This window comes from Phyllobates terribilis, unplaced genomic scaffold (assembly GCF_046119375.1).
Source record: "Phyllobates terribilis strain yellow unplaced genomic scaffold, ASM4611937v1 Scaffold_5__5_contigs__length_657084704, whole genome shotgun sequence".
Lineage (NCBI taxonomy): Eukaryota > Metazoa > Chordata > Amphibia > Anura > Dendrobatidae > Phyllobates > Phyllobates terribilis.
Window position 1 is genome coordinate 227,969,415 of NW_027362765.1, and position 27,735 is coordinate 227,997,149.

Sequence of the window (27,735 nt, forward strand, 5' to 3'; positions counted from 1 at the left end):
AAATGAGTAAAAATATTAGACATTGTATCTTTTGTTAAAGAGGAAAACAATCCAAATCTACATGTCTTTGTGTGGCCAAAGTATTTGAACTTTTAGGACTAACAGATAATTTGAGGGTAAAATGAAAGTTTGGTGTTTTCTATCAATAAGAGGACAGTCCAATGTGAGTGGGTGACCTGTTTTTTTTAAAGAACAGGGATCTATTAAAGTCTGATCTTCTAATATTAGTGGAGATGTAACATGGCACAATCAAAGGAATTTTTTTAGAAACTCAGAAGAAAGAGATGTTGATGCTCAACAAGCTGGAAAATGTTACAAAACATCTCTATAAATTTTGGACTCCATCAATCCACAGTCAGACAGATTGTCACAAATCGAGGAAATTCAAGATGATTATAGTACTCCCTACGAGTGGTCGACCAACAAAGATCACTCCAAGAGTAAGGTGAATAGAAGGCTATTGAAACAATGTTTTATGGATGGGTGAGAAAAACCTTGAAATGTTTGGTTTAAAGGAGAAGCATTATGTTCAGAGAAAGGAAAACTCTGTATGACAGCATAAAAAGCCCAAGCTATCAGTGAAACATGGTTGTGGTAGTGTCATTAATTTGTTTTGCTGCACCTAGGACAGGACAGCTTGCCATCATTGATGGAACAACAAATTCTAATTTGCATCAGTTTATTCTAAAGGAAATGTTAGTACATTAGTACATGAGCTAAATTTCAAGGGAACATGGGTCATAAAGCAAACAACAACTTAAAGTACTCAAAGTGACTCCACAAAAGAATGGTTAAAGAAGAATAAAGGTAAAATTTTGGAATGGCCAAGTTAAAGTACTAATCTTAATTCTAGAGAAATTTTGTGGAAGGACCTGAAGCTAGCAGTTTATGGGAGAAAATTCACCAATATAGCAGAGTTGAAAATATTTTGTAGGGAGGAATGGTCTAAAATTCATTCATGCCTATGTGCAGGACTAATCAAGAATTATCCGAAATATTTATGCAAATAGCCTCTTCAGAGTGGAAGACGACTTGAACTATAGTGCTACATATTTGGGATAGCAATCCTAAAAGTCAATTTAAAGAATTTTTATAATTGCTACCCCCAATATGTGGCACTAGAGTTTTAGTCATCAATGTCACAGCACTGTTGCAGGATATTTCGGGCCTAGGGGCTCCTTCTCTATCCCTGATGCTAGGGGGTGCCCTAGTCTATCCCTGGTCCCTAGATTACTGCTGATGTCGAAGATGCCGGGGCCACGTGCCTTGCTATGCTCCTATCAACCCATATCTGTCCCCTCCCTCACGTAGGGAAGTGGGGAGTTGAAGTGTATAAGAATACACCAACCAGACAAACAATGGATGACAGGGTTAAATAAAAATACCAATCATACAAAAATGCACTCATAGACAACAGAGTGGAACACCAAGGAATAAATGAAGGAGAAACCAAATAGGAGAGGATGAAGATATGCATACAGACAAAAACAAAGCAACAGTCTTCTGAAAAACTCTCCAAACACTACCTCCAACAACCAACACCTCAAACTCCAGAACCAGGCAGCATGTACTAACACTGGCAATCCCTGATTGCCAGAGGAAAGTTTATAGAGCAGAGGGGAGTAACCAACACTGAACAGCTGAGAACATTCAAGCAGGAAAGCTCCAGGAGCTCTCAACTGAACAGATTAACCCTTGCACCACTAGCAGAAACCTGCACTGCTTAATATGATTGTGAATTGCTTCTAATCAGTGCAGGACTATGTGAAATCAGATACCATGGTCTTCTGGCCCTTCTTTGTCATGGTAAATCCGTTGCACTCTTCATCCTTGAAGAGCATATTTGTATATTTAATTTCCCAGAGGAACATTGAATGGACTATAAGTCTCCTTACTCCAGCTTGCCACTCCCAGCAAGGAAAAATGCCAGATTAGACTTCCTGCTTTACAGTGATGAGCAACAAATACTCCAAAACACTTGTCTGCAAATGGAGTGTGGCAAGATCCGTTAGAGTGTCAATTTTGACTTTTCGGATTGCTACCTCAATAGAAGACACTAGAGTTCTACTCCTTTTCCTCTCTGAATAGGATATTTGCATATTTAATTTCCCAGAGGAACATTGTATGGCTTATAAGCCTCTTTATACCAGTTTGGCACTCTCCACAAACAGAAACAATCCACCTTAGATGGAAACATTTAGATACAGTTATTGCTGCACAAGAGGGTCACAGCAGATACTAAAAAGCAAATATACACATATTTTTGCAACTCACATACAGGTGAGATTGGATCACCTTACCCAATAAAAAATGAGAAAGTTTAATAATTTTGATGCATTTGTTTGATTTGTTTCTCTTCGTTGATAAATAGTGTGAAATTGTAATGCAGTTTTAGGTCACATTTATGCAGGTGTTTGGAAAATTCTGAAGGGTTCACAAACTTTCAAGAACCTCTGTGGGCACAAAAAGCATAAACATCTCCTTACTGAGTATCAGAAAATCATACTATTTATCAATGGCAGTCAACTGGCTCCACTCATCTTGGGATATGTTAAACCAAGAGAAACAATAAGAAAGGACACATTTTTGGCTTTTTTCTTTGCTGCTTATGTACAGTGTAGACTAGAGCATGGATAGTGAGAAACCTATGTTGTTATAGCTGCCAAAAGAAAGAAGTATCATGAAGATGACACAACAGGTAAGGCCTTCATCATGTGCATTCTTATATATAATCAGAGGTATATTTAACTGTGAACCAGTAGTTAAGTTGATTCTTTAGATTCTGTAGGTATAGAGTTAACAAATTCCTTTGCCACACACCTGCCTTTCTACAGTTATCTTCAGCCAAAACTCAGCTTATACACCTGATTTATTACAGCACCAGAAATTTCGAGGATTGATGCCAACAGACTCAAAAATGGTCAAGAGCACAGGACTCAGAGTATACGTGGCAGAGAACTTTTTCTTCGGAGAGGACAACCCTTTAGCATCTCCTTGGCTTTTTATAACAGAGAAAAAGAGGAAAAACTAGATAACTTGAGGCTAATAGCTCAAACAGGTATGTAGAGCAACATCAGTAAACCATACCTCAAGATTTAGTATGAGGGCTTCCATACTGATCTTAGCACCATACGAGCAGACCATCATCCAAAATTGCAATGATAAAATGGCCATCTAGAACAGTGGTCTTTTTAAAGAAGACAAGATACAGTGGATATAAAAAGATATTTTAAAAAATCTATACACCCTGTTAACATGCCTTATTTTTGTCATGTAAGTAGATCATACCAAGAAGAAATAATTTCAGAACTTTTAGTACCCCTAATGTCAACCTTAATCTGTGCAAATCCATTGAGAAGCAAACTTAAATCATTTTGAGAGAGAAATAACAAAACTAAAATAATGTGGGTGCATATTTAAACTTTAATTGGAAACAGTTCCAAATATCAGTCAATTTTGCATCAAAACCTTTAAGCCACTGCTAAAAAGCTGAAGATAAATTTCATCTTTCAGCACGACAACGATCCTTAGCATACCTCCAAATCAAAACAATAGCTCCGCCAAAAGAAGATCAAAGTTTGTAATGGCCCAACCAGAGTCTAGATTGAGAACAAGTGAAAATCTGTGGGTTGACCTGAGGAGGGCGCTGTACAGAGGAGATGCCCTGACAAGCTTGGAGTGCTACTACAAGGAAGAGTGGACAAAGATTGCCAATTGTAGATGTACTGTGTTGATAGACTCCTATCTAAAATGACTGAATGCTGTCATAAATTCAAAGTGTACTTCAACAAAGTATTAGTTCAAAGATGCATATGTTAATGCAACCAAATTGTTTTAGTATTACTATTTTTATTTTTTCACTTGAAAAGATTTCAGTTTATTTTTCAAGTGAATTAAGCAGATCATGGGTGACCTTAACCCCTTCGCAACATATGACGTATATTTACGTCATATGTCGAGTCCCTGGCTGGTGCCACATCTTTCCCTACACATGACAGCTGTCATTTAATCAGCTGTCATGTGCCTTTAACCAGTTAAGCAGTTCAACGCGCGCTGACCGACAGAGCATTATTCCAGAAGCCCATCGGCATCCCTGTTGTGCGATCGCAAGGCGCCAATGGGTTGCCATGACAGCCAGGGGTCTGCAGAAGACCCTCGTGCCTGTCATTGCGATGTTCCATCGACCTTTTGGTCGGTTTTCCTTTTTTGCACTTTCTTGGCAGTTAATTTGGCCAACTGTCTAGGTTGCCAGCACTATTCCATATACATTGTATGGCATTTTGTACTTTAGCTACATAAGTGTACTATATTGATTATATATATTTTTCTTAAAGTCATACTCCTATGTGATCCCTTGGTCTGCATTTATCAAGTCTCCTAATGGGACTAATAAATAAAGTAAAAAGTGAATACATTTTTTTAAAAATATGAAAAAAATAAATAAAAAAACCCACAAAAGTTCAAATCACCCCCTTTTTGCCTCACTGAAAATAAAATAATGAAAAAATATACATATTCAATATCGCTGCAATCAGAAAAGTCTGCGCTATCAAAATATGAAATAGGACTAATTTATCAATAAAGCTTAAAGAGGAAAAAAACGAAAAGCCAGAATTACGTTTCTTTGGTCACTGCAACATTGCAATAAAATGCAATAAAAGGCAATCTACCCCAAAATTGTATCAATAAAAATGTCAGCTCAGGGCACAAAAAATGAGCCATCTTCCAGCCCCGGATCCCAAAAATAGAAATGCAACGGGTCTCAGAAAATGGCGACAAAAGCAAAAACTTTATTTTCACACAAATTTCAGATTTTATTTTCACCACTTATATAAAAGATAAACTATACATGTTTGGTATCTGCATACTCATACTGACCTGGGGAATGATATTGTCTGGTCAGTTTTACCATTTAGTGAACATGGTCAATAAAAAACCTGAAAAACAACTGTGGAATTGCACATTATTTTTGGAATTTTACTGCACTTGGAATTTTTTTTTCCCGTTTTCCAGTACACTATATGGTAAAATCAATGGTTCCATTCAAAATTACAACTTGTCTCGCAAAAAAAACAAACTCTCATATGGCTTTATTGATGAAAATAAAAAAAATTAAGTCTCTTAGAAGATGGGGAGGAAATAACTGAAATGAAAAAAAATGGAAACTAGCCATGGCATGAAGTGGTTAAAGGTGAAAAAGTTTTGAAATGATTCTTCTTGGTATGATTTTTTTTTTACATGACAAAAACCTGGCATTTTAACAGAGGTGTGTAGACTTTTTAATATCCACTGTATGGCATATGGGTAAATAGAACATCTGTCATAGAAATATCTGGCCTAGACCAGGAATGGTCTTTTCAAAGAACTAAATTGTTGAAGAGAAATTACTATATTGGTTATTACTTTTTTTTCTCTCTATTTATCTGGAGAAACACCAATTAGTTGTTATGTAATAATGTGTGGCACCACAGCAAATTTCAAAATTCCATTGTGTTCTGCACATTTCTCAGTAACCATCTTTGAAATTACTCAAGATTAGTGTTGAGCGATACCTTCCGATATCGGGAAATATCGGATCGGATTGGATCGGACCGATACCGAAAAAGTATCGGATATCGCCGATTCCGATACCGGAAACCAATGCAAGTCAATGGGACATAAATATCGGAATTAAAATAAACCCTTTCTTTCCTTGTAGGTTATTTCTACATGAAGGAAAACAACTAAGAATAATGTAGAATGTATTGGGGGAGGTGGGGGAGACAATAAAGGCATAGAGGTTTAGCCCAGTCAAATGGAATAGCAGGAATTACTATTTTTTTATTATGTTCTGAGTTACGGAAATATTAACTATGTTAAGTATTTTTATATTTTGTCAGATATTTATGTTTCACTACTTCCATGCTCTTCACCTTCTTTTTTACTTCTCCCACACTTTCTCCTTAATCATCCTCAGCATCTTTTTCATCCACTTCTTCTTCACCTTCTTCTTCTTCACCTTCTTCGTATTATTCTTTTTTTTACATTCTTCATATTCTACTTCTTCATCTTCTTCATATTCTTCTTCTTCATCATATTCTTATTTGTGACAGGCATTCCTGTAGTTGTTATCTATAAAAGGTTGGACATTACACCTTTCGTTCTGCCCGTCACAAAAGATTTACAACAGGATTTGTCCGCGTTCAGTTTGGCCTGCAGCAGCAGGTCTTTTCCAGGGGCACCACGAGGAGGAACGGACTCACCCCCATACACTGCTTAGTCATCTTCTGCTTATAATTTAGATATTATCTTTTGCTCTGATTTTTAGTCTTATGCTTAATGTTCTTCCGCTTTTTGTTCTGCAGCTTCTTGTATTTCTGCTTCTTGGTTTTCTGTCTCTTGTTCTTCTGTATCTTGGTGCTTGTCTTCTCTTCTTTGTCTTCTTGGTCAACTTCTTCAGGGTCATCTTCTTGGTCTTCTTCGGGGTGGTCTTCAGGGTCGTCGTCTTCGGGGGTCCTCGTCTTCGGGGTCCTCGTCTTCTTCGGGTTGGTCTTCTGGGTCCTCGTCTTCGGGGTCCTCGTCTTCTTCGGGGTGGTCTTCAGGGTCCTCGTCTTCTTCGGGGTGGTCTTCAGGGTCCTCGTCTTCGGGGTGGTCTTCAGGGTCCTCGTCTTCAGGGTCATTGTCTTCGGGGTCCTCGTCTTCTTAGGGTTGGTCTTCAGGGTCCTCGTCTTCAGGGTCCTCGTCAGGGAGATCCAGAGTGATTACCAAGAACCATTTCAAAAAGCTTGAACTTGGAAATGTAGCAGAAGGTACAAGAAAGCTGAGGAACTACCGAGGACCAGCTGACGGTACTGGAACCCGGATGGGTAGCAGAAGGTACAAGAGCCAATGGAACTACCAAGGACCAGCTGATGTTACTGGAACTCGGTTACTAAGCAGGAGGTACCTGTGCCAGAAAGCACTACCAAGGACCAGCAGACGTTGGTGGAACTTGGATACCGAGAAGGAGGCACCTAATCCAAAGGCACTGCCGAGAACCAGCTGACGGTACTGGAACCCGGATGGGTAGCAGAAGGTACCCATGTAAAAAAAAGTTCAAGGCCGCGAGCCGGCCGCAGTTACCAAAACCCACAGTCCTACAGGGGGTGCTTGTCCTATTGGCACTATGGAACCAGCCTTCATTGCCAGATCCCGCAGCCCACATAGGAGTCACCTAAACTGCAGGCTCCATAGAGTCGGCTAACCCGACCGCAACACGACAGGACAACGCATTGGAGGCAAAGTGACGTTGACACTACCCGGAAACAGCTGGCGTGCTGGAACCAGGCTGGGCAGGAGGGAGTACCCGTGCCAAAGACACTGCCGAGAACCAGCTGACGGTACTGGAACCCGGATGGGTAGCAGAAGATACAAGAGCAAATGGAACTACCGAGGACCAGCTGACGGTACTGGAACCCGGATGGGTAGCAGAAGGTACAAGAGCCAATGGAACTGCCGAGAACCAGCTGGCGGTGCTGGAGCCCAGGGTAGATACTAAAAACAGAGGAGCCAGAGGTGTATTTGGAGGAGGTTTTAAATCCGTAGTACAGTGGATGTGGACAAAGCAGGAGAATTTGCCGGACACACAGCTGGGGATCAGCTGATGTTACTGAACCCCAATAACACTGGAGCAAGCGTTGACTGTGCAGACGGCACTTCTGAGCAGCAACTAGCGGTATTGGAGCCCAGGGTAAATACTAAAAACGGAGGAGCCAGAGGTGTAATTGGAGCAAGTTTTAAATAAGTAGCACAGTGAATATGGACAGAGCAGGAGAAATTGCCGTGAACACAGCAGGGGAACAGCTGACGTTACCGAACCCCAATAACACCGCAGCAAGTGTTGACTGTGCAGACGGCACTTCCGAGCGCCAACTGGCGGTGCTGGAGCCCAGGGATAAGAATGAAAACAGAGGAGCCAGAGGTGTAATTGGAGCAACTTTAAAATGTGTAGTACAGTGGATGTGGACAAAGCAGGAGAAATTGCCGTCCGTACAGCAGGGGAACAGCTGACGTTACCGAACCCCAATAACACGGCAGCAAGTGTTGACTGTGCAGACAGCACTTCCGAGCGCCAACTGGCGGTGCTGGAGCCCAGGGATAAGAATAAAAATAGAGAGGAGCCACAGGTGTAATTGGAGCAAGTTTTAAATAAGTAGCACAGTGAATATGGACAGAGCAGGAGAAATTGCCGTGAACACAGCAAGGGAACAGCTGACGTTACCGAACCCCAATAACACGGCAGCAAGTGTTGACTGTGCAGACAGCACTTCCGAGCGCCAACTGGCGGTGCTGGAGCCCAGGGATAAGAATAAAAATAGAGAGGAGCCAGAGGTGTAATTGGAGCAAGTTTTAAATAAGTAGCACAGTGAATATGGACAGAGCAGGAGAAATTGCCGTGAACACAGCAGGGGAACAGCTGACGTTACCGAACCCCAATAACACCGCAGCAAGTGTTGACTGTGCAGACGGCACTTCCGAGCGCCAACTGGCGGTGTTGGAGCCCAGGGATAAGAATGAAAACAGAGGAGCCAGAGGTGTAATTGGAGCAACTTTAAAATGTGTAGTACAGTGGATGTGGACAAAGCAGGAGAAATTGCCGTCCGCACAGCAGGGGAACAGCTGACGTTACTGAACCCCAATAACACGGCAGCAAGTGTTGACTGTGCAGATGGCACTTCCGTGCGCCAACTGGCGGTGTTGGAGCTCAGGGATAATACTGAAAACAGAGGAGCCAGAGGTGTAATTGGAGCAACTTTAAAATCTGTAGTAGTGAGAATGTGGACAGAGCAGGAGAAATTGCCGTCCGCACAGCAGGGGAACAGCTGACGTTACTGAACCCCAATAACATGGTAGCAAGTGTTGACTGTGCAGACGGCACTTCCGAGCGCCAACTGGCGGTGTTGGAGCTCAGGGATAATACTGAAAACAGAGGAGCCAGAGGTGTATTTGGAGGAGGTTTTAAATCAGTAGTACAGTGGATGTGGACAGAGCAGGAGAAATTGCCGTCCGCACAGCAGGGGAACAGCTGACGTTACTGAACCCCAATAACACGGCAGCAAGTGTTGACTGTGCAGACGGCACTTCCGAGCGCCAACTGGCGGTGTTGGAGCTCAGGGATAATACTGAAAACAGAGGAGCCAGAGGTGTAATTGGAGCAACTTTAAAATCTGTAGTAGTGAGAATGTGGACAGAGCAGGAGAAATTGCCATCCGCACAGCAGGGGAACAGCTGACGTTACTGAACCCCAATAACATGGTAGCAAGTGTTAACTGTGCAGACGGCACTTCCGAGCGCCAACTGGCGGTGTTGGAGCTCAGGGATAATACTGAAAACAGAGGAGCCAGAGGTGTATTTGGAGGAGGTTTTAAATCAGTAGTACAGTGGATGTGGACAGAGCAGGAGAAATTGCCGTCCGCACAGCAGGGGAACAGCTGACGTTACTGAACCCCAATAACACGGCAGCAAGTGTTGACTGTGCAGACGGCACTTCCGAGCGCCAACTGGCGGTGTTGGAGCTCAGGGATTACAGTTCAGGTGGTAGAAACATGAACAGAACAGGAGACCTGGATACTGTTGCCAACCAATTATTTATTCTGGAAGAGGACTGGCAAATTCATGAGAGATCCAGGCCTTGTTCATTTTGAGAAAAGTAAGCCGGTCAACGTTATCGGAGGATAGTCGCATGCGACGGTCTGTTAGTACACCACCTGCGGCACTAAAGACGCGTTCCGATAATACACTAGCAGCAGGGCAAGCTAGCACCTCCAGTGCATACTGACTAAGCTCTGGCCATGTATCCAGCTTACAGACCCAAAACTTGAAGGGAGAAGAGCCGTCTGGGAGTACACTAAGAGGGCAAGACATGTAGTCTGTCACCATCTGACGGAAACGTTGCCTCCTGCTGACTGGAGCCGTCTGTGATGGTGTAGACATTTGTGGCGACGGGGACACAAAACTTTGCCACATTTCGGCCATACTGGTCTTGCCTTGTGCTGAGGCGCTGCTTCTGCTCCCTCTTTGTGCAGAGCTTCCTCCACTGCCCGACGCACTGAGCTGCTTTGTAAAGCACTAGCAGCACTGCTCTCGGTTGGAATGGAGAACATGATGGAATGCACCAGTGCGTCTTGGTACTCCCGCATTTTACGCTCCCGGTTCAACGGTGTTATGAGGCTTTGTAAGTTGTCCCGGTAGCGAGGATCTAGGAGGGTGGACACCCAATAATCAGCTGTGTTGAGAATGTGGGCGATGCGGCGGTCGTTTCTCAGGCACTGCAGCATGAAATCAACCATGTGCTGCAGACTGCCAACTGGCCAAGAAACGCTGTCCCCTGCTTGAGGCGTGATCTCTGCCTGCTCTGCATCACCCCACCCTCGCTCTAGATACTGACTACTAGAGCATTGTGTACCTCCCTCCTCTGGACAGATGTCTTCCTCATCCATTGACTCCTCCTCATCCTCCTCACAAAGTGTCCCCTGCCTAGGCCTTTGTGAGGAACCACGTTGCGCAGACTGTAGAGAAGCAGATGGCATTTGTGACTCCTCATCCTCCACCTCTTCCAAAACCTCGTCCCTTAGTGCTTGCAGTGTTTTTTCAAGCAGGCAGATAAGGGGGATAGTTATGCTGACTAGTGCATCATCTGCACTCGCCATCCGCGTGGAATAATCGAAGGCACGCAAAACGTGGCAAATGTCCTTCATAGAGGCCCACTCAGTGGTGGTGAAGTGTGAACGGCGCGCACTGCGACTTGTTTGCGCCTGCTGCAGCTGGTACTCCATTACTGCTGCCTGCTGCTCACACAACCTCTCCAACATATGTAACGTTGAATTCCACCTGGTGGGTAGGTCACATATGATGCGAAGTTCCGGAAGACATAATCGGCGCTGCAGAGCTGCAATGCGTGATCTTGCATTGCTGGAACGCCGCAAGTGAGCGCACTCTATGCGGACCTTGTGAAGCAGTGCATCAAGATCCGGATAGTCCCTCAAAAAACTCTGCACGACCAAGTTGAGCACATGTGCCAGACATGGGATGTGAGTGAGGTTGCCTAGGCCCAGAGCTGCCACCAGATTTCGGCCATTGTCACACACTACCATGCCTGGCTGGAGATTCGCTGGCACAAACCACACGTCACTCTGCTGCTTGATGGCATTCCAGAGCTCCTGAGCTGTGTGGCTTCGATTCCCCAAAGAAATTAATTTTAATACGGCCTGTTGACGTTTGGCCACGGCTGTGCTCATATCGGTCATCATAACAGGTAACCGTTCACGGGTCGATGTGGAGGTAGACCGTGACGGCTCCTGCAGCGCTGATTCAGAGGAACTGGAGTATGAGGAGGAGTCAATGTGTACAGACTGGATTCCTGCAATCCTTGGAGTTGGCAGAACACGTACAGCGCCACTCTCAAGATCTGTACCCGGCTCCACAACATTTACCCAATGGGCAGTGAGGGAAAGGTATCGTCCCTGTCCATGCTTACTGGTCCACGCATCAGTGGTCAGGTGGACCTTGCTACTGACGGCGTTTTGTAGCGCATGTTTAATTTTTCCCTCCACATGATGTTGCAGGGCAGGGACGGCTTGCCTGCTGAAATAAAAGCGGCTGGGCACGTTGTATTGTGGGACTGCCAATGCCATAAAGTTACGGAATGTGTCAGTCTCCACCAGCCTGAATGATAGCATTTCAAGGGCCAGTAGTTTAGCAATGCCAGCATTCAGAGCCTGTGCTCGGGGGTGGTTTGCCGAGTATGGGCGCCTTTTCTCCCATGCCTGTGCTAACGATGGCTGTAGACTGGCCTGGGAGTGTGAGGATGACTGGGAAAGTGGTGCTGTGGGTGGAATTACACTGTGTCTCTGTACAACAGTGCCAGAGATTCTTCCATGGCGATCCTGTGAGGAAGCCGAACCAGCTGTGTGTGAGCTGGAGGAAGAGGCTACAACACGAGCTGAAGAGGTGGTAGGTGGCGCTGTAGGTTGGCCTAGGTCTTCAGTGTGTTTGTGTAACTCCACCACGTGCTTGGTCCGCACATGTTTCCACATATTTGTGGTATTGAGGTTGCTGACACTTTTCCCTCTTTTCACCTTCTGATTACACAGCTTGCATTTGACAAAGCAAATGTCATCTGCAACTGTGTCAAAAAAGGACCAGGCACTGCAAGTCTTGGGAGCGCCCGCTTTGGATTTTGGAAGAGCCATGCTCCTAATGGGTGCCGAAGTGGAGGCTACAGGCAACCAAGTCTGCCCCCTCCCTCTCCCTCCTTTTTGGGCCGTTCGGGGAATCTCTTCCTCAGAGCTGCTCCCACCACCTTCCTGTCCCTCACGCCATGATGGGTCAAGGACCTCATAATCTACACCACCCTCTTCAAACAACTGCTTCTCCTGGGTAGTCTCGACAGCACAGTACGCACCAGAAAGTGGCACCTGAGTCTCATCATCAGATGCGTACTGAGGTGTGCTGCTGACCATAGGCACTGGCCCACCCGCCTCTTCAGATTCAGAGAGACAAAACGGTTGCGCATCACTGCATACTACCTCTTCTTCAAATTCTCGAATTCTGCTTGGCTGGCCCCCTCTTTCCAAGCCAAGAGATTCAGAGAACAGAAGTAGAGATGGCTCCTGTCCAGGGCTCTCTGACTGCCTGGGCAATTTGGCAGGTGGTGAAGAGACAGATGGGTGCTCTTCAGTGCTCAGGACCTGAGAGGATCTGGAACTAATTGAAGTCGATGCGTTAGCTGCCATCCATCCGACAACGGCTTCAATTTGGTCCTCGCGCAGCAGTGGGGTACGGCTAGCTCCTACAAAGCTGCGCATAAAGGACTGTTCCCTGGTAAAACTGGGGGATGCTGAGTCACTGGTGCCCGCAGCAGGCACAGAATCCCCACGTCCTCTCCCTGCAGGCACAGAATCCTCACGTCCTCTCCCTGCAGAAACTCCACGCCCATGCCCACGCCCACGACCACATGCCTTACTCCCTGCCTTCTTCATCTTGGTAGACTGATAAAGATAGGCAGAAAAGTACTAAGGGCTTAGTGTGCTTATTCCTGAACAGCTGCTAACAGGTATAAGAAACACTAATTTTATAAAGTGTGGACTAGACTTTAATATGAGCTAATGTGGCCTACACAACTGTAAAGTGGAGTGTTTGGTGAACTTTATTTAGGTTTTTTTTTGTCACAAAAAGACACTGGATGTGCCTAAAGATGTAATAACGATAGTATCACAAACTTTTTGTAGCTATTACAATGTAGGAAGGTAACCTACAATGCAATAGATGAGGCTGCAAAAAATAGGCTAATACTAATCTGGCTGGGGCTGCAGGGCCCAAGGCTGCAGAAAGGCTCCTCTATCTACTCCTATATAGTGTGTTTGGGACCAATTTAGCTGAATACGGATGGAACCACCACACTAATAGGAGATATCAGGAAAAATTATGAATTGGCAATAAAGGACAATGTATGAGGCAGTGACACACACTGAGTGCACTACAACCAGACGGGGTTGAAGCACACACTACAGGGTGAGCTGCACTCACACACCAGACCTTGCAGACAGCGGTGAACAGTACAGATGCAGAGCACTGTGCACTAGCGCTGCAAGACCAAAAAAATTTCTCTATCTACTCCTATATAGTGTGTTTGGAACCAATTTAGCTGAATACGGATGGAACCACCACACTAATAGGAGATATCAGGAAAAATTATGAATTGGCAAAAAAGGACAATGTATGAGGCAGTGACACACACTGAGTGCACTACAACCAGACGGGGTTGAAGCACACACTACAGGGTGAGCTGCACTCACACACCAGACCTTGCAGACAGCGGTGAACAGTACAGATGCAGAGCACTGTGCACTAGCGCTGCAAGACGTAAAAAAATTTCTCTATCTACTCCTATATAGTGTGTTTGGAACCAATTTAGCTGAATACAGATGGAACCACCACACTAATAGGAGATATCAGGAAAAATTATGAATTGGCAAAAAACGACAATGTATGAGGCAGTGACACACACTGAGTGCACTACAACCAGACGGGGTTGAAGCACACACTACAGGGTGAGCTGCACTCACACACCAGACCTTGCAGACAGCGGTGAACAGTACAGATGCAGAGCACTGTGCACTAGCGCTGCAAGACCAAAAAAATTTCTCTATCTACTCCTATATAGTGTGTTTGGAACCAATTTAGCTGAATACGGATGGAACCACCACACTAATAGGAGATATCAGGAAAAATTATGAATTGGCAAAATAGGACAATGTATGAGGCAGTGACACACACTGAGTGCACTACAACAAGACGTGGCTGAAGTACACACTACAGGGTGAGCTGCACTCACACACCAGACCTTGCAGACAGCGGTGAGCAGTACAGATGCAGAGCACTGTGCACTAGTGCTGCAAGACGGAAAAAAATTTCTCTATCTACTCCTATATAGTGTGTTTGGAACCAATTTAGCTGAATACAGATGGAACCACCACACTAATAGGAGATATCAGGAAAAATTATGAATTGGCAAAAAAGGACAATGTATGAGGCAGTGACACACACTGAGTGCACTACAACCAGACTTGGCTGAAGCACACACTACAGGGTGAGCTGCACTCACACACACAGACCTTGCAGACAGCGGTGAACAGCACAGGGAACTGTGCACTAGCACTGCAAGGCACAGTGATTTAGAAAGTAGCTTGGGTAAAGCAGTATAGAGCAAATAGGTAGCTAAAACTGTCCCTCAGAACAACAGCGTCCTATCCCTAACTGAATTCACAGCAGAGTGAGCTCAAAATGGCGGCGGTGGCTTTTATAGTGCATCATGACATCATTTCAGCAGCCAATCACAGCCATGCCATTAGTTAAGATGCCTACATGCCTAACAGGATGTGCCCACACTTCTTAGGATCCTCATTGGCTGAATAAAATGAAAATGTCTCATTGCATTATGGGAACTTCCGATTCCGGTATACGATATTGCAAAAGTATCGGAATTAAGTATCGGAATTCCGATACCGCGAATATCGGCCGATACCCGATATTTCAGTATCGGAATGCTCAACACTACTCAAGATTACAGATTTTTCTAAGCTGCAGATGTTTGCTGATGGAACTATAGGAACGAAATAAGTATAAAGAAATTGAGATTTCTGAAGTATCTCTCCTGGCAAAACTAAATGGTTGTGTCTGTTGTTGCTAGAAGGTCTCTCAACTGAAATCTGCAAGCCCCATTCCAGGATAAAGGAGGCACTACACAATATCCATTGAAATGCATAAGCTATCCATATAATGCAATGACATTCTTAATCTTCTAAAGCAGTAGTTCTCAACTCCAGTCCTCAAGACGCACCAACAGATCATGTTTTCAGGATTTCCTTAGTATTGCACAGGTAATAATTCACCTGTACAATACTAAGGAAATCCTGAAAACATGATCTGTTGGTGGGTCTTGAGGACTGGAGTTGAGAACCACTGTGTAGTGCCGGCGTCCCTGCCCTCTGCTAGGCAGGGACGCTGCTCCTCTCACCGCTCTGCTCCGTGCCCGGCTTCCTTCCCCCGCTCTGCTGTCAGCGCGCGCTCCGTCCCGGCGTCCTCCTCCTGCTCTGCTCTCAGCGCGCGCTCCTTCCCGGCCCCTGTGCTTAGGGCGCGCGCGCGCGCGCTCCCCTCCTCTTAAAGGGGCCGCGCGCGCCGCCCTAAAGAGTCCCCGGCCAATGGCCGGAGGACTTCATCATATATAAGGCACCTCCTCCAAAATGGAGGTGCCCGAGCAATGTTGTTTGCACCTGTGTCTCACCTGTGCTTCAGCCCTCAGGTCCCGTTGCCAGTTACCTGCCAGTTTCCTGCTAGTTACCTGCCAGTACCTGCCAGTTACCTGCCTGATTCCTGCCTGAATACTTGTTACCTGTCTGCCAGTCTGAGGTCCGACGGTCTGCCTTACTTCTCCTGTCAGTCTGTCGAAGGACCAGCCTGCCCGCTCACCTGGGAGCGCATGTCAGCTACCTGCCTGCTTGCCTGAGGTCCGACGGTCTGCCTTACTACTCCGGTCAGTCTGTCTATGGACCAGCTTGCCCGCTCACCTGGGAGCGCTTCTCCGTTATCTGCCTGCTTGCCAGCCCGGAGGCTCCGTTGTCACGTGCTGTGACCACCAGCTATCTCAGAGACTCTTGCCCGCTCACCTGGGAGCGCATCCCCGTTACCTGCCTGCTTGCCAGCCCGGAGGTCCCGTTGTCACGTGCGGTGACCATCAGCTATTCCAGAGACTCTTGCCCGCTCACCTGGGAGCGCATCTCCGTTACCTGCCTGCTTGCCAGCCCGGAGGTCCCGTTGTCACGTGCGGTGACCATCAGCTATTCCAGAGACTCTCGCTTGCTCACCTGGGAGCACACATCTACCACCTGCCTGCTAGCCTACCCGGAGGCTCTGCCATCACAGGTCGTACCTACCCCTTACCCAGAGACTGCCCTGATCACTTGCCGTAACTCCCTGTCCGTTCACCCAGAGACTGCCACCCGCTCCCTTACAAGGGCCGCCCCCTTGTATAGTAGCTCAGAGGTTCCGCCTCCCGGACCCGTTACAGTCCGCCTCCCGGACCCGTTACAGTTTGCTCGGGCCATGGAACCCGGTGGCACCCAAGCTCCCTCGCTCTCGGACCTCGCTCTTGAACTGTCCCGTCAGAGGTCCCAACAGGAGGCCATCCTGGGTCACCTGTGGAATGTTAATACTCGCCTGAACACTCTGTCTGATCCACCAACAACCTCCGCTAGTGCCATATCTTGCAATCCGGCGGCTCCGCTGCTCACTAATACTATGGTATCCTACCCCGGACCCCGGCTTTCTGCACCTCCTCGCTTCGGAGGCGACCCCGTCCAGGCTCGGGGCTTCTTGAATCAGTGCACCCTGCATTTTGAACTTTTGTCCTACCAGTTTAACTCCGACCGGGCCAAAATTGCCTTCATCATGTCCCATCTCACCGGGGAGGCCCTGGCCTGGCTGAATCCTCTATGGGAGAGAGGAGACCCCCTGGTGTCCAACTTGCCTGCTTTTCTCACGGCTTTCCGGAAAGTCTTCGACGAACCCGGACGGAAGACCTCCTCTGCATCATCGTTGCTACGCCTCCGTCAGGGGAGTCTCACCGTGGGCCAATATGCCATACGGTTCCGTACCCTTGCCTCGGAGCTGGCCTGGGATAACGACGCTCTGGTTTCCGTCTTCTGGGAGGGTCTGTCCGGCCGTATTAAAGATGAACTTGCCGGTCGGGACATTCCTACCACTCTCGATGACTTAATAACTCTTGCCACCCGAATTGACCTACGGTTTCAGGAGCGTGCCAAAGAGGTCACCCGTGAGAGAAGGATTCCACGTTTAGCTCCTACTTTCCAGAGACCCGTCATTCCCTCCATCTCTCCCCAGGTACACTCTCCTGAGCCTATGCAGGTCGACCAGACCAAGATGGTCAAAACCCGTCAGGACTCACGCCGTGCCGAGGGGAGCTGCTTCTACTGTGGCAGTAAGGAGCACCGGATCCGTGCCTGCCCGGAGAGGTCGGGAAACGCCTGTGTCTAGGTTCGCTCAGAGAGGTCCACCTAGTCAAGAATAAATCCTCTCCATCCCTGCTGTTGTCAGTTTCGATCATCTACGGGGAGAACCGTTATTTCGAACTAGCCCAACTTGACTCTGGAGCAGCCGGGAACCTTATTTCACAGTCCCTGGTTGAGAAATACCGCATCCCCACCAAACCTCTGGCTGTACCCTTGTCTGTCGCTGCCGTGGATGGGGGCCTCTTACCTCGCCCCATTCAACTCATCACCGAATCCATTACCCTGCAGGTGGGAATGCTGCATTCTGAAAGTATCTCCTTTCATGTTCTGCCTGGACTCTCTCACGCCCTCTTGCTAGGTCTGCCCTGGCTCCAGAGACATGCACCCGTGCTAGACTGGCAAACCGGAGAGGTCCTTCGCTGGGGACAAGACTGTCATAAGACCTGCCTGGTTCCCGTCCATCCCGTTCGTCCCTCTCCTACCCCAGCTAATCTACCTGGACTTCCGATTCCTTATTGGTCTTATGCAGATGTCTTTAATAAAAAGGAGGCAGAGACATTACCACCACATAGACCATACGACTGTCCCATCGATCTGCTACCCGGTACTACTCCTCCCCGTGGGCGTATCTATCCTTTATCCGCTGCTGAGACCCGGTCAATGTCCGAATATATTGAGGAGAATCTGGCCAGAGGATTCATCCGGAAATCTACCTCCCCGGCGGGAGCAGGCTTCTTTTTCGTCAAAAAGAAGGACGGCTCTCTCCGTCCCTGTATAGACTATAGAGGCCTAAACCTGATCACGGTGAAGAATAAGTACCCCCTTCCGCTCATTCCAGAATTATTTGATCGTCTGAGGGGGGCTAGGATCTTCACCAAACTGGACCTTCGTGGGGCGTACAACCTGGTTCGTATTCGTCAGGGGGATGAATGGAAGACGGCATTCAACACCCGGGACGGCCACTATGAATACCTGGTAATGCCCTTTGGTCTCTGTAACGCTCCTGCCGTCTTTCAAGAGTTGGTCAATGACATCTTCCGGGACCTTCTCTACTCCTGCGTAGTGGTGTACCTGGACGACATCTTGGTCTTCTCTCCGGATCTCCAGACTCACCGGAGGGACGTTCGTCAGGTCCTGCTCAGGCTAAGGCAGAACCATCTCTACGCTAAATTTGAGAAGTGCCTCTTTGAGCAGACCTCGCTTCCGTTTCTGGGCTACATTATCTCTCAGACCGGCCTTCAAATGGATCCTGAGAAACTGTCTGCCATCGAGAAATGGCCCCGACCGGAGGGGTTGAAGGCCATTCAGCGTTTCCTGGGCTTCGCCAACTACTACCGCCTCTTCATACCACACTTCTCTTCCCGGACGGCCCCAATTTCTGCGCTCACCCGTAAAGGTACTAATCCCAAAGAGTGGCCACCCGAAGCAGAGGAGGCCTTTCTTTCCCTTAAACAGGCCTTCTCTTCCGCCCCGGTGCTGCATCGCCCAGATGGCAACAAGCAGTTCTTCCTGGAAGTTGACGCCTCCTCCTCTGGAGCCGGAGCGGTACTTACTCAAAAATCATCTTCCGGGAGGATGGTAACTTGTGGCTTCTTCTCTAAACTCTTCTCCTCCTCTGAGCGCAACTATTCCATAGGAGACCGAGAGTTATTGGCCATCAAACTGGCATTGGAGGAGTGGCGTTACCTGCTCGAGGGGGCTCTTCACCCGGTAATAATTTACACTGACCACAAGAACTTGGCTTACCTCCAGCATGCCCAGAGACTTAACCCGCGCCAAGCCCGGTGGTCCTTGTTTTTTGCTCGTTTTGATTTTGTCCTTCATTTTCGCCCGGCTGACAAAAACGTCAAGGCGGATGCCTTGTCTCGATCCTTTCTGGTGTCTGATCTCGAGGAGGATCCGAAACATATCATCGATCCCGCCAGAGTAATGCAGGTGGCTCCCGTGAGTCTAAATCGTCTTCCTCCTGGTAAGACGTTCGTACCAGTACCTGATCGGGAGAAGATTCTACACTGGGGTCATTCGTCTAAATTAGCTGGCCACGCCGGTCAGAAAAAGACCCTCCAGCTTATTACCCGGCACTACTGGTGGCCTAACCTGCACAAGGATGTAATAGACTTTGTTTCTGCCTGTGTGTCCTGCGCCCGCAACAAAGTTCCGAGACACCTGCCGGCCGGCCGCCTCCTACCTCTGCCAGTACCTGCTGCCCCTTGGCAGCATATAGCGATGGACTTCATTACTGATCTGCCTGTCTCTGCCGGTTGTACGGTCATTTGGGTGGTCGCTGACCGCTTCTCCAAGATGGCTCACTTCATTCCACTGCCAGGTCTTCCGTCTGCACCCGAGCTGGCTAAAGACTTTATCCGCCACATCTTCCGTCTTCATGGCCTGCCCCGTCACATCGTGTCGGATCGTGGGGTACAGTTCACTTCCCGTTTCTGGAGAGCCACTTGTAAATTGCTGGACGTCACCCTGGACTTCTCCTCCGCTTACCACCCACAGTCTAATGGTCAAGTGGAGCGGATCAATCAGAACCTGACCAGTTACCTTCGGCACTTCGTTAATGCCCACCATTCTGACTGGGTGGATCTCCTGCCATGGGCCGAATTCTCGTACAACAATCACGAGAGCGAGTCTTCCTCCAAATCCCCGTTTTTTGTAGTCTACGGTCAGCATCCTCGGATCCCGTTTCCCGTCTCCACCTCGGCGGACAATCCGGCTGCGGAATCTCTTGTTAACAAATTTTCCTCCATATGGGAGAGTACCCGGTCCGCACTTCTTCTGTCATCCGAGCGTATGAAAAGACACGCTGACAAAAAACGTCTGGACCCTCCTCAATTCCGCCCTGGGGATAAAGTCTGGCTCTCGTCCAAATATGTCCGGCTCAAGATCCCTTCCTATAAGTTAGGGCCTCGGTTCATCGGCCCACTGGAGGTCATCAGTCAGATCAACCCGGTGGCCTATAAATTGAAACTCCCGGCCAACTTACGGATCCCTAACTCCTTCCATGTGTCTCTCCTCAAACCTGTGGTACTTAACTCTTTTTCCAAGTCTACAGGTACGCCTCCTGCTCCGGTTTCTGCTGTGGACGAGTTTGAGGTAGAGAACATTCTTGCCACCAAAAGGGTAAGAGGAAAGACCTTTTTCCTGGTAGATTGGAAGGGGTTTGGTCCTGAGGAGAGAACGTGGGAGCCCCGGGAGAACATCCATGCCCCTCTCATCCTAGCTAAATTTCTGTCTGGCCTAAAAATGGGGGGGCCTAAAGGGGGGGGTACTGTAGTGCCGGCGTCCCTGCCCTCTGCTAGGCAGGGACGCTGCTCCTCTCACCGCTCTGCTCCGTGCCCGGCTTCCTTCCCCCGCTCTGCTGTCAGCGCGCGCTCCGTCCCGGCGTCCTCCTCCTGCTCTGCTCTCAGCGCGCGCTCCTTCCCGGCCCCTGTGCTTAGGGCGCGCGCGCGCGCGCTCCCCTCCTCTTAAAGGGGCCGCGCGCGCCGCCCTAAAGAGTCCCCGGCCAATGGCCGGAGGACTTCATCATATATAAGGCACCTCCTCCAAAATGGAGGTGCCCGAGCAATGTTGTTTGCACCTGTGTCTCACCTGTGCTTCAGCCCTCAGGTCCCGTTGCCAGTTACCTGCCAGTTTCCTGCTAGTTACCTGCCAGTACCTGCCAGTTACCTGCCTGATTCCTGCCTGAATACTTGTTACCTGTCTGCCAGTCTGAGGTCCGACGGTCTGCCTTACTTCTCCTGTCAGTCTGTCGAAGGACCAGCCTGCCCGCTCACCTGGGAGCGCATGTCAGCTACCTGCCTGCTTGCCTGAGGTCCGACGGTCTGCCTTACTACTCCGGTCAGTCTGTCTATGGACCAGCTTGCCCGCTCACCTGGGAGCGCTTCTCCGTTATCTGCCTGCTTGCCAGCCCGGAGGCTCCGTTGTCACGTGCTGTGACCACCAGCTATCTCAGAGACTCTTGCCCGCTCACCTGGGAGCGCATCCCCGTTACCTGCCTGCTTGCCAGCCCGGAGGTCCCGTTGTCACGTGCGGTGACCATCAGCTATTCCAGAGACTCTTGCCCGCTCACCTGGGAGCGCATCTCCGTTACCTGCCTGCTTGCCAGCCCGGAGGTCCCGTTGTCACGTGCGGTGACCATCAGCTATTCCAGAGACTCTCGCTTGCTCACCTGGGAGCACACATCTACCACCTGCCTGCTAGCCTACCCGGAGGCTCTGCCATCACAGGTCGTACCTACCCCTTACCCAGAGACTGCCCTGATCACTTGCCGTAACTCCCTGTCCGTTCACCCAGAGACTGCCACCCGCTCCCTTACAAGGGCCGCCCCCTTGTATAGTAGCTCAGAGGTTCCGCCTCCCGGACCCGTTACAGTCCGCCTCCCGGACCCGTTACACACTGTGCTAGAGAGACACCTATATCTCTTCTATGGTTAATGATTGGGGTGCTGAAGAGAATTTTTTTAACCAGATATCCCTTCTAATGTCATTTGTCATTTGTGTGTCCAGTCAAGGTTCAATACCGCTCCATCAACCCCTACCAACCTGGGTAGCTTTAAATAACACTAACCGTACAGAGAGCAATTTTATGGTGTAACTAATAATGGCTTATATCTGCCAAGAGAAATACATAAGATGAGATTAGATGGATTTTATTATAATTAAAGGGCATTCCTAAGTCATTGTAAAATGAAACATTTTCTTAATTTTCAATATCTTACATTCTAAGCAATCTTAATTATAGTGTGTCTAACTTATATGTAGTGCAGTTCACCAAAATGATTTAACAAGTCATGAACCTGTCTGTTCAGGTCTAGGTCAGTCATTTGTTGAGCAAGAACTGCTCCTTTGACTAACATCAAGCTGATGCCTTCAAAGCTGTTAGAAATAAGAAAAATGTATGTTGGAAAAATTTTAATTATTCGTATAACATTGTACACAAATTAAACAGTTTTTCAGGAAAGTGGACCCCAACATTCTAAAATGCTCAAAATAAACAGAGCAGGTACTCGCCCTCCCCACCGCTGCTAGGATCTAGCCAGGTGTTTTGGCTGCAGAGGTGATGTCACATCCACTGTGATCATCACCGGTGTAGCCAATCACTGAGCGCTCAATGGCTGTGCCAAAACAGACGGTCACTAAGCTCAGTGATTGGCTACAGCGGTGATATGCACTGTCAAGGTGACGCCGCTGCTGCAGCTGAGACATCGAAACACGAGCAGCAGTAGGAGCCAGCGCTGAACCCGGGGAAGATGAGGAACTGCTCTTTTTGTTACTTTAGGTATTTATAGAGCATTTGGGGTCCACTTTCTTGAAAGTGTAAAACCCCTTTAAGCTTTATTTATGTAAAATTGGAAAGCTCCTTGATTGTGAACACATAAAATTATCGTAGGTATCATAAACAGACTTTACAGTAGTCCCATTACATGTTTGTTAAAAAAAAATCTAAAAGAAAACCGCACACAAAAAAGTAAAAAAACAACAAAAGAAAAAAAAAATAAATATAAGAAAAAAAACCAGAAAATAGCAAGCAAAAAAAACCTATAAATTATATGTTTATTAATCACAAATTCTGTTTGGTTTTACCTCCAGGTCCATATCCATCTCAACAAACAGGCACTCTGATACAAATGGCTGTGACAGGGCTGCGTGACAACTCATGGAGTGCTGAGGTGGAGAGTGAGTCTAGCAGTTCTCTAGCGTTGACCATTTGCACCTCTGTCAAAGCTTCTATCGGGAGATATAATCTATACCTAGAGGGCACCTACTGGGGAAACACCAAATCCTACTACTTAGGGGATTTCATTCTACTCTTTAATCCTTGGTGCTCAGGTAAATATGGAACAATTACTTAAAATTAAATGCTAATGTTATCTTATCCAAAATCCTTTGCTTTTAATTTGTTGTCTTAAACAGAGCTCCAAATCCCCATCATAGACATAGTACTGGATGGGAAAAAGTCTAGCTTTCTGTAAGCATCACTGGGGTAGCTTTGGAACAGGGATGTGGCCAAAGGTTCATTCCCACCCTCAGTTTTACCTTCTCATTACTGACACAGGCCATGGTCCGCACTTTCTGGGTCTCTAGATGGATCCAACGGTGCAGAACTAGCAGCCTAATCAATGACAGTGTGGTAAGCAAAGTTTCCTCTAAGCCTTTGTGGTGGTTGGGACTTAGATGCTGGACATGAATACTTGGCAAATGAATGTGATATAGCACCAAATAATATGCTAATGTGCTAAGTTAATGGGCTGGTGGTAGCATCCCTGGTGTCTAGGGAAGAGAAAGGATTGATGTCTGGATCCCTATTTGTTAAGGATAGTGAATCGGAAGTTGTTAATTTCAGGATTACTTGTGGTCAAGAGAGAAAATAATGGTTAATGTTGCCTATTTGGCCTCAAGTGGGTTCTTTTTCACCTTACATAGTTGTCCCCATAAAACGATACTTGAGACTAGAATGCACAGACATCCACTTCTTCCATAGACTGCTCATTATGTCACCCCCTCTGTTATACAGACTACTCCATATGGCCTATATCTCTTAGACTGCTCTCTTTGGCCCCATCCCTATCTGTTACTGTTACCCATGCCAACTCTTTCTCACAAAGACTGTGTTATGCACACGCCCGGGCTGAGCGGCGTGTGCGTGTGATTGTAGTGATTCCACTGGACCATGAACCGGAGAGTGCCTGGAGGGGCGTGACTAAGTATCTGGCCGATCCGACCAAGATGGCACGACGGCATACGACGCCAGTGCACCAGGGAGAAACCGGGCAGAGGGACCAGGTGCTACTCCAGGTCAAACTCCGGACACGGGGGTTGACCCACACAGGGATTACTGGATCAGGCTGGTTAGGCTGGCGCACAGACTGGAGGGTATAGGCAGGCACGACTGGTATGCAGGCAGGCGGGTAAAGGCAAGCGCAGCTAGAGTGCAGACAGGGAGGCACTAGCAGGTAGGAACACAGGCGGGATAGGACCCAGTACACACTGGGACTCAGGAACAATACAGGTAGAGGGGTACAGGCAAGCACAGCTAGAGTGCAGACAGGGAGGCACTAGCAGGTAGGAACACAGGCGGGATAGGACCCAGTACACACTGGGACTCAGGAACAGGCAGGTTAGGCTGGCACAGACTGGTGGATATAAGCAAACACGGCAGGTATGCAGATGGGTGGATACAGGCGAGTATGCAGGCAGGGAGGTACTGGCCGAAAGGACGGGCTGAAGCACAGAAAGGTTAAGACCCAGTACAGACTGGGTCACAGAACCGCAGATGCGGTAGACAACCACAGCAGAGAGGGAACGCCCGAAGCGGTGGGCAAGAACAGAGCAGGACAGGACTGCCGGAGCAGCGGGCAGAAGCAGGGCAGGACAGGACTGCCGCAGCAGCGGGCAGAAGCAGGGCAGGACAGGACTGCCGGAGCAGCGGGCAGAAGCAGGGCAGGACAGGACTGCCGGAGCAGCGGGCAGAAGCAGGGCAGGACAGGACTGCCGGAGCAGCGGGCAGAAGCAGGGCAGGACAGGACTGCCGGAGCAGTGAGCAAGGAGTCAGAGCAGGCTAGAACCGCCGGAGCGGTAAGCAAAGGAGTCAGAGCAGACTAGAACCGCCGGAGCGGTGAGCAAAGGAGTCAGAGCAGGCTAGAACCGCTGGTCAGAAGAGTGCAGAGGCTCAGAGAAAACATCTGCTTCAGAGTACACTAGGTCGGACTCACTGGACGAAGCAGGCGAGGTATCGGGTACCGAGTATAGGAAAGTCTCTGTCCATTCACCACCAGGTGGCACCCCGAAGGGTTCTGGAGACAACTGGCGGTCCTCCGCCTGGTCAGAGGGGTGTAGAGACTCACGGGTAACCTCTGCTTCAGAGTACACTAGGTCGGACTCACTGGACGAAGCAAGCGAGGTATCAGATCTAGGATATAGGAGAGTCTCTGTCCATTCACCACCAGGTGGCACCCAGAAGGGTTCTGGAGACAACTGGAGGTCCTCCGCCTGGTCGGAGGGGTGTAGAGACTCGGGAGTAACCTCTGCTTCGGAGTACACTAGGTTGGACTCACTGGACGAAGCGAGCGAGGTATCAGGTACAGAGTATAGGAGAGTCTCTGTCCTTTCGCTACCAGGTAGCACCCCGAAGGGTTCTGGAGACAACTGGAGGTCCTCCGCCTGGTCGGAGGGGTGTAGAGACTTGGGAGTAACCTCTGCTTCGGAGTACACTAGGTTGGACTCACTGGACGAAGCGAGCGAGGTATCAGGTACAGAGTATAGGAGAGTCTCTGTCCTTTCGCTACCAGGTAGCACCCCGAAGGGTTCAGGAGACAACTGGAGGTCCTCCGCCTGGTCGGAGGGGTGTAGAGACTCTGGGGTAACTACCACTTTGGGGTACCCATTGTCAGGCTCACAGGACGAAGCGGACAAAGTATCGAGTACCGGGTGTAGAGAAGTCTCTCTCCATTTGTCATCGAGTGGTATCCCGGAGGATTCAGGAGGCAACAGGGGGTCCTCCACCAGGTAGTAGAGGTGCACAGACTCTGAGGTAACCACAGCTTTGGAGCATCCTTGGACATGCACACCGGTTAAAGTGGGTGAAGCATCTGATGCCGGGTGCAGGAAGTTCTCCTGTGTGGAGTCTGGATGGGCAGAAGTCTCTTCGGGCAGGAGAACTGGTGCACTACCCACGCACATTACCCATTGGGGCTTCTCCGGGATACAGGGAGATGAAGCTTCAGTAGGGACTTCAAGGTTGGGGTCAGGAGGTCTCAGGGAGGACAGACCCTGGCGTGACGGCTTGCCTCTATGTCTAGCACGTCTGGACTGCCTCTTGAGGTTGGGAGAAGTATTCCGGAAAGCGTAGTCACCCTGTGAGGATTCTGGGTGGGCAGTAGTCTCATTGGGCTGGAGGACTATTGCGCTACCCACACACATTACCTGTCGGGGCTGCTCCGGGATTTTGGGAAGTGAAGCTTCAGCAGGGGCTTCAGGGTTAGGGTCCTCGAAGACCATACGAAAGGCCACCAGGAAGGCCTGCAGGTCAAGGACGACAGGATCCCATGCTTCCCATAGGGGGGTGACCCATTTCAAGGCATCACCCGCTAGGTAGTCAATCATAAAGGCCACTTTAGCCCAATCGGAAGGAAAATAGAGAGGGTAGGCCTTAAAGTGTAGCATGCATTGCTCCACAAATGCACGACACTGTCTTGGATCCCCATAGTAACGTGGCGGATCCGCAGGAACGAGAGCTGATAGATCCATCTGGACGGTGCGTAATTCGCCTGGAACTCAGCTAAGGGAAAAAAAAAATATTTATTTATTTATTTTAATGCATGTATTCGCTGGAAAACTTCTCAGAGAGCGAAGGCCGTGGGGCTCAACGGGAACCATGGCCTGAGCATGCTGTTATGCACACGCCCGGGCTGAGCGGCGTGTGCGTGTGATTGTAGTGATTCCACTGGACCATGAACCGGAGAGTGCCTGGAGGGGCGTGACTAAGTATCTGGCCGATCCGACCAAGATGGCACGACGGCATACGACGCCAGTGCACCAGGGAGAAACCGGGCAAAGGGACCAGGTGCTACTCCAGGTCAAACTCCGGACACGGGGGTTGACCCACACAGGGATTACTGGATCAGGCTAGTTAGGCTGGCGCACAGACTGGAGGGTATAGGCAGGCACGACTGGTATGCAGGCAGGCGGGTAAAGGCAAGCGCAGCTAGAGTGCAGACAGGGAGGCACTAGCAGGTAGGAACACAGGCGGGATAGGACCCAGTACACACTGGGACTCAGGAACAATACAGGTAGAGGGGTACAGGCAAGCACAGCTAGAGTGCAGACAGGGAGGCACTAGCAGGTAGGAACACAGGCGGGATAGGACCCAGTACACACTGGGACTCAGGAACAGGCAGGTTAGGCTGGCACAGACTGGTGGATATAAGCAAACACGGCAGGTATGCAGATGGGTGGATACAGGCGAGTATGCAGGCAGGGAGGTACTGGCCGAAAGGACGGGCTGGAGCACAGAAAGGTTAAGACCCAGTACAGACTGGGTCACAGAACCGCAGATGCGGTAGACAACCACAGCAGAGAGGGAACGCCCGAAGCGGTGGGCAAGAACAGAGCAGGACAGGACTGCCGGAGCAGCGGGCAGAAGCAGGGCAGGACAGGACTGCCGGAGCAGCGGGCAGAAGCAGGGC

The 27,735-nt window shown here is 48.6% G+C and overlaps 1 protein-coding gene across 1 annotated transcript in view; it reads left to right on the plus strand.

Moving 5' to 3' along the window:
- LOC141272794 (protein-glutamine gamma-glutamyltransferase 5-like) overlaps positions 1 to 27,735 on the plus strand; it is a 103,499-nt gene that overhangs the window by 5,499 nt on the left and 70,265 nt on the right. Inside the window, exons 2-3 of the mRNA XM_073683862.1 lie at positions 2,879 to 3,058; positions 23,141 to 23,380. Coding sequence (XP_073539963.1) covers positions 2,879 to 3,058; positions 23,141 to 23,380 — 420 coding nt within the window. The remainder of the gene's footprint in view (positions 1 to 2,878; positions 3,059 to 23,140; positions 23,381 to 27,735) is intronic.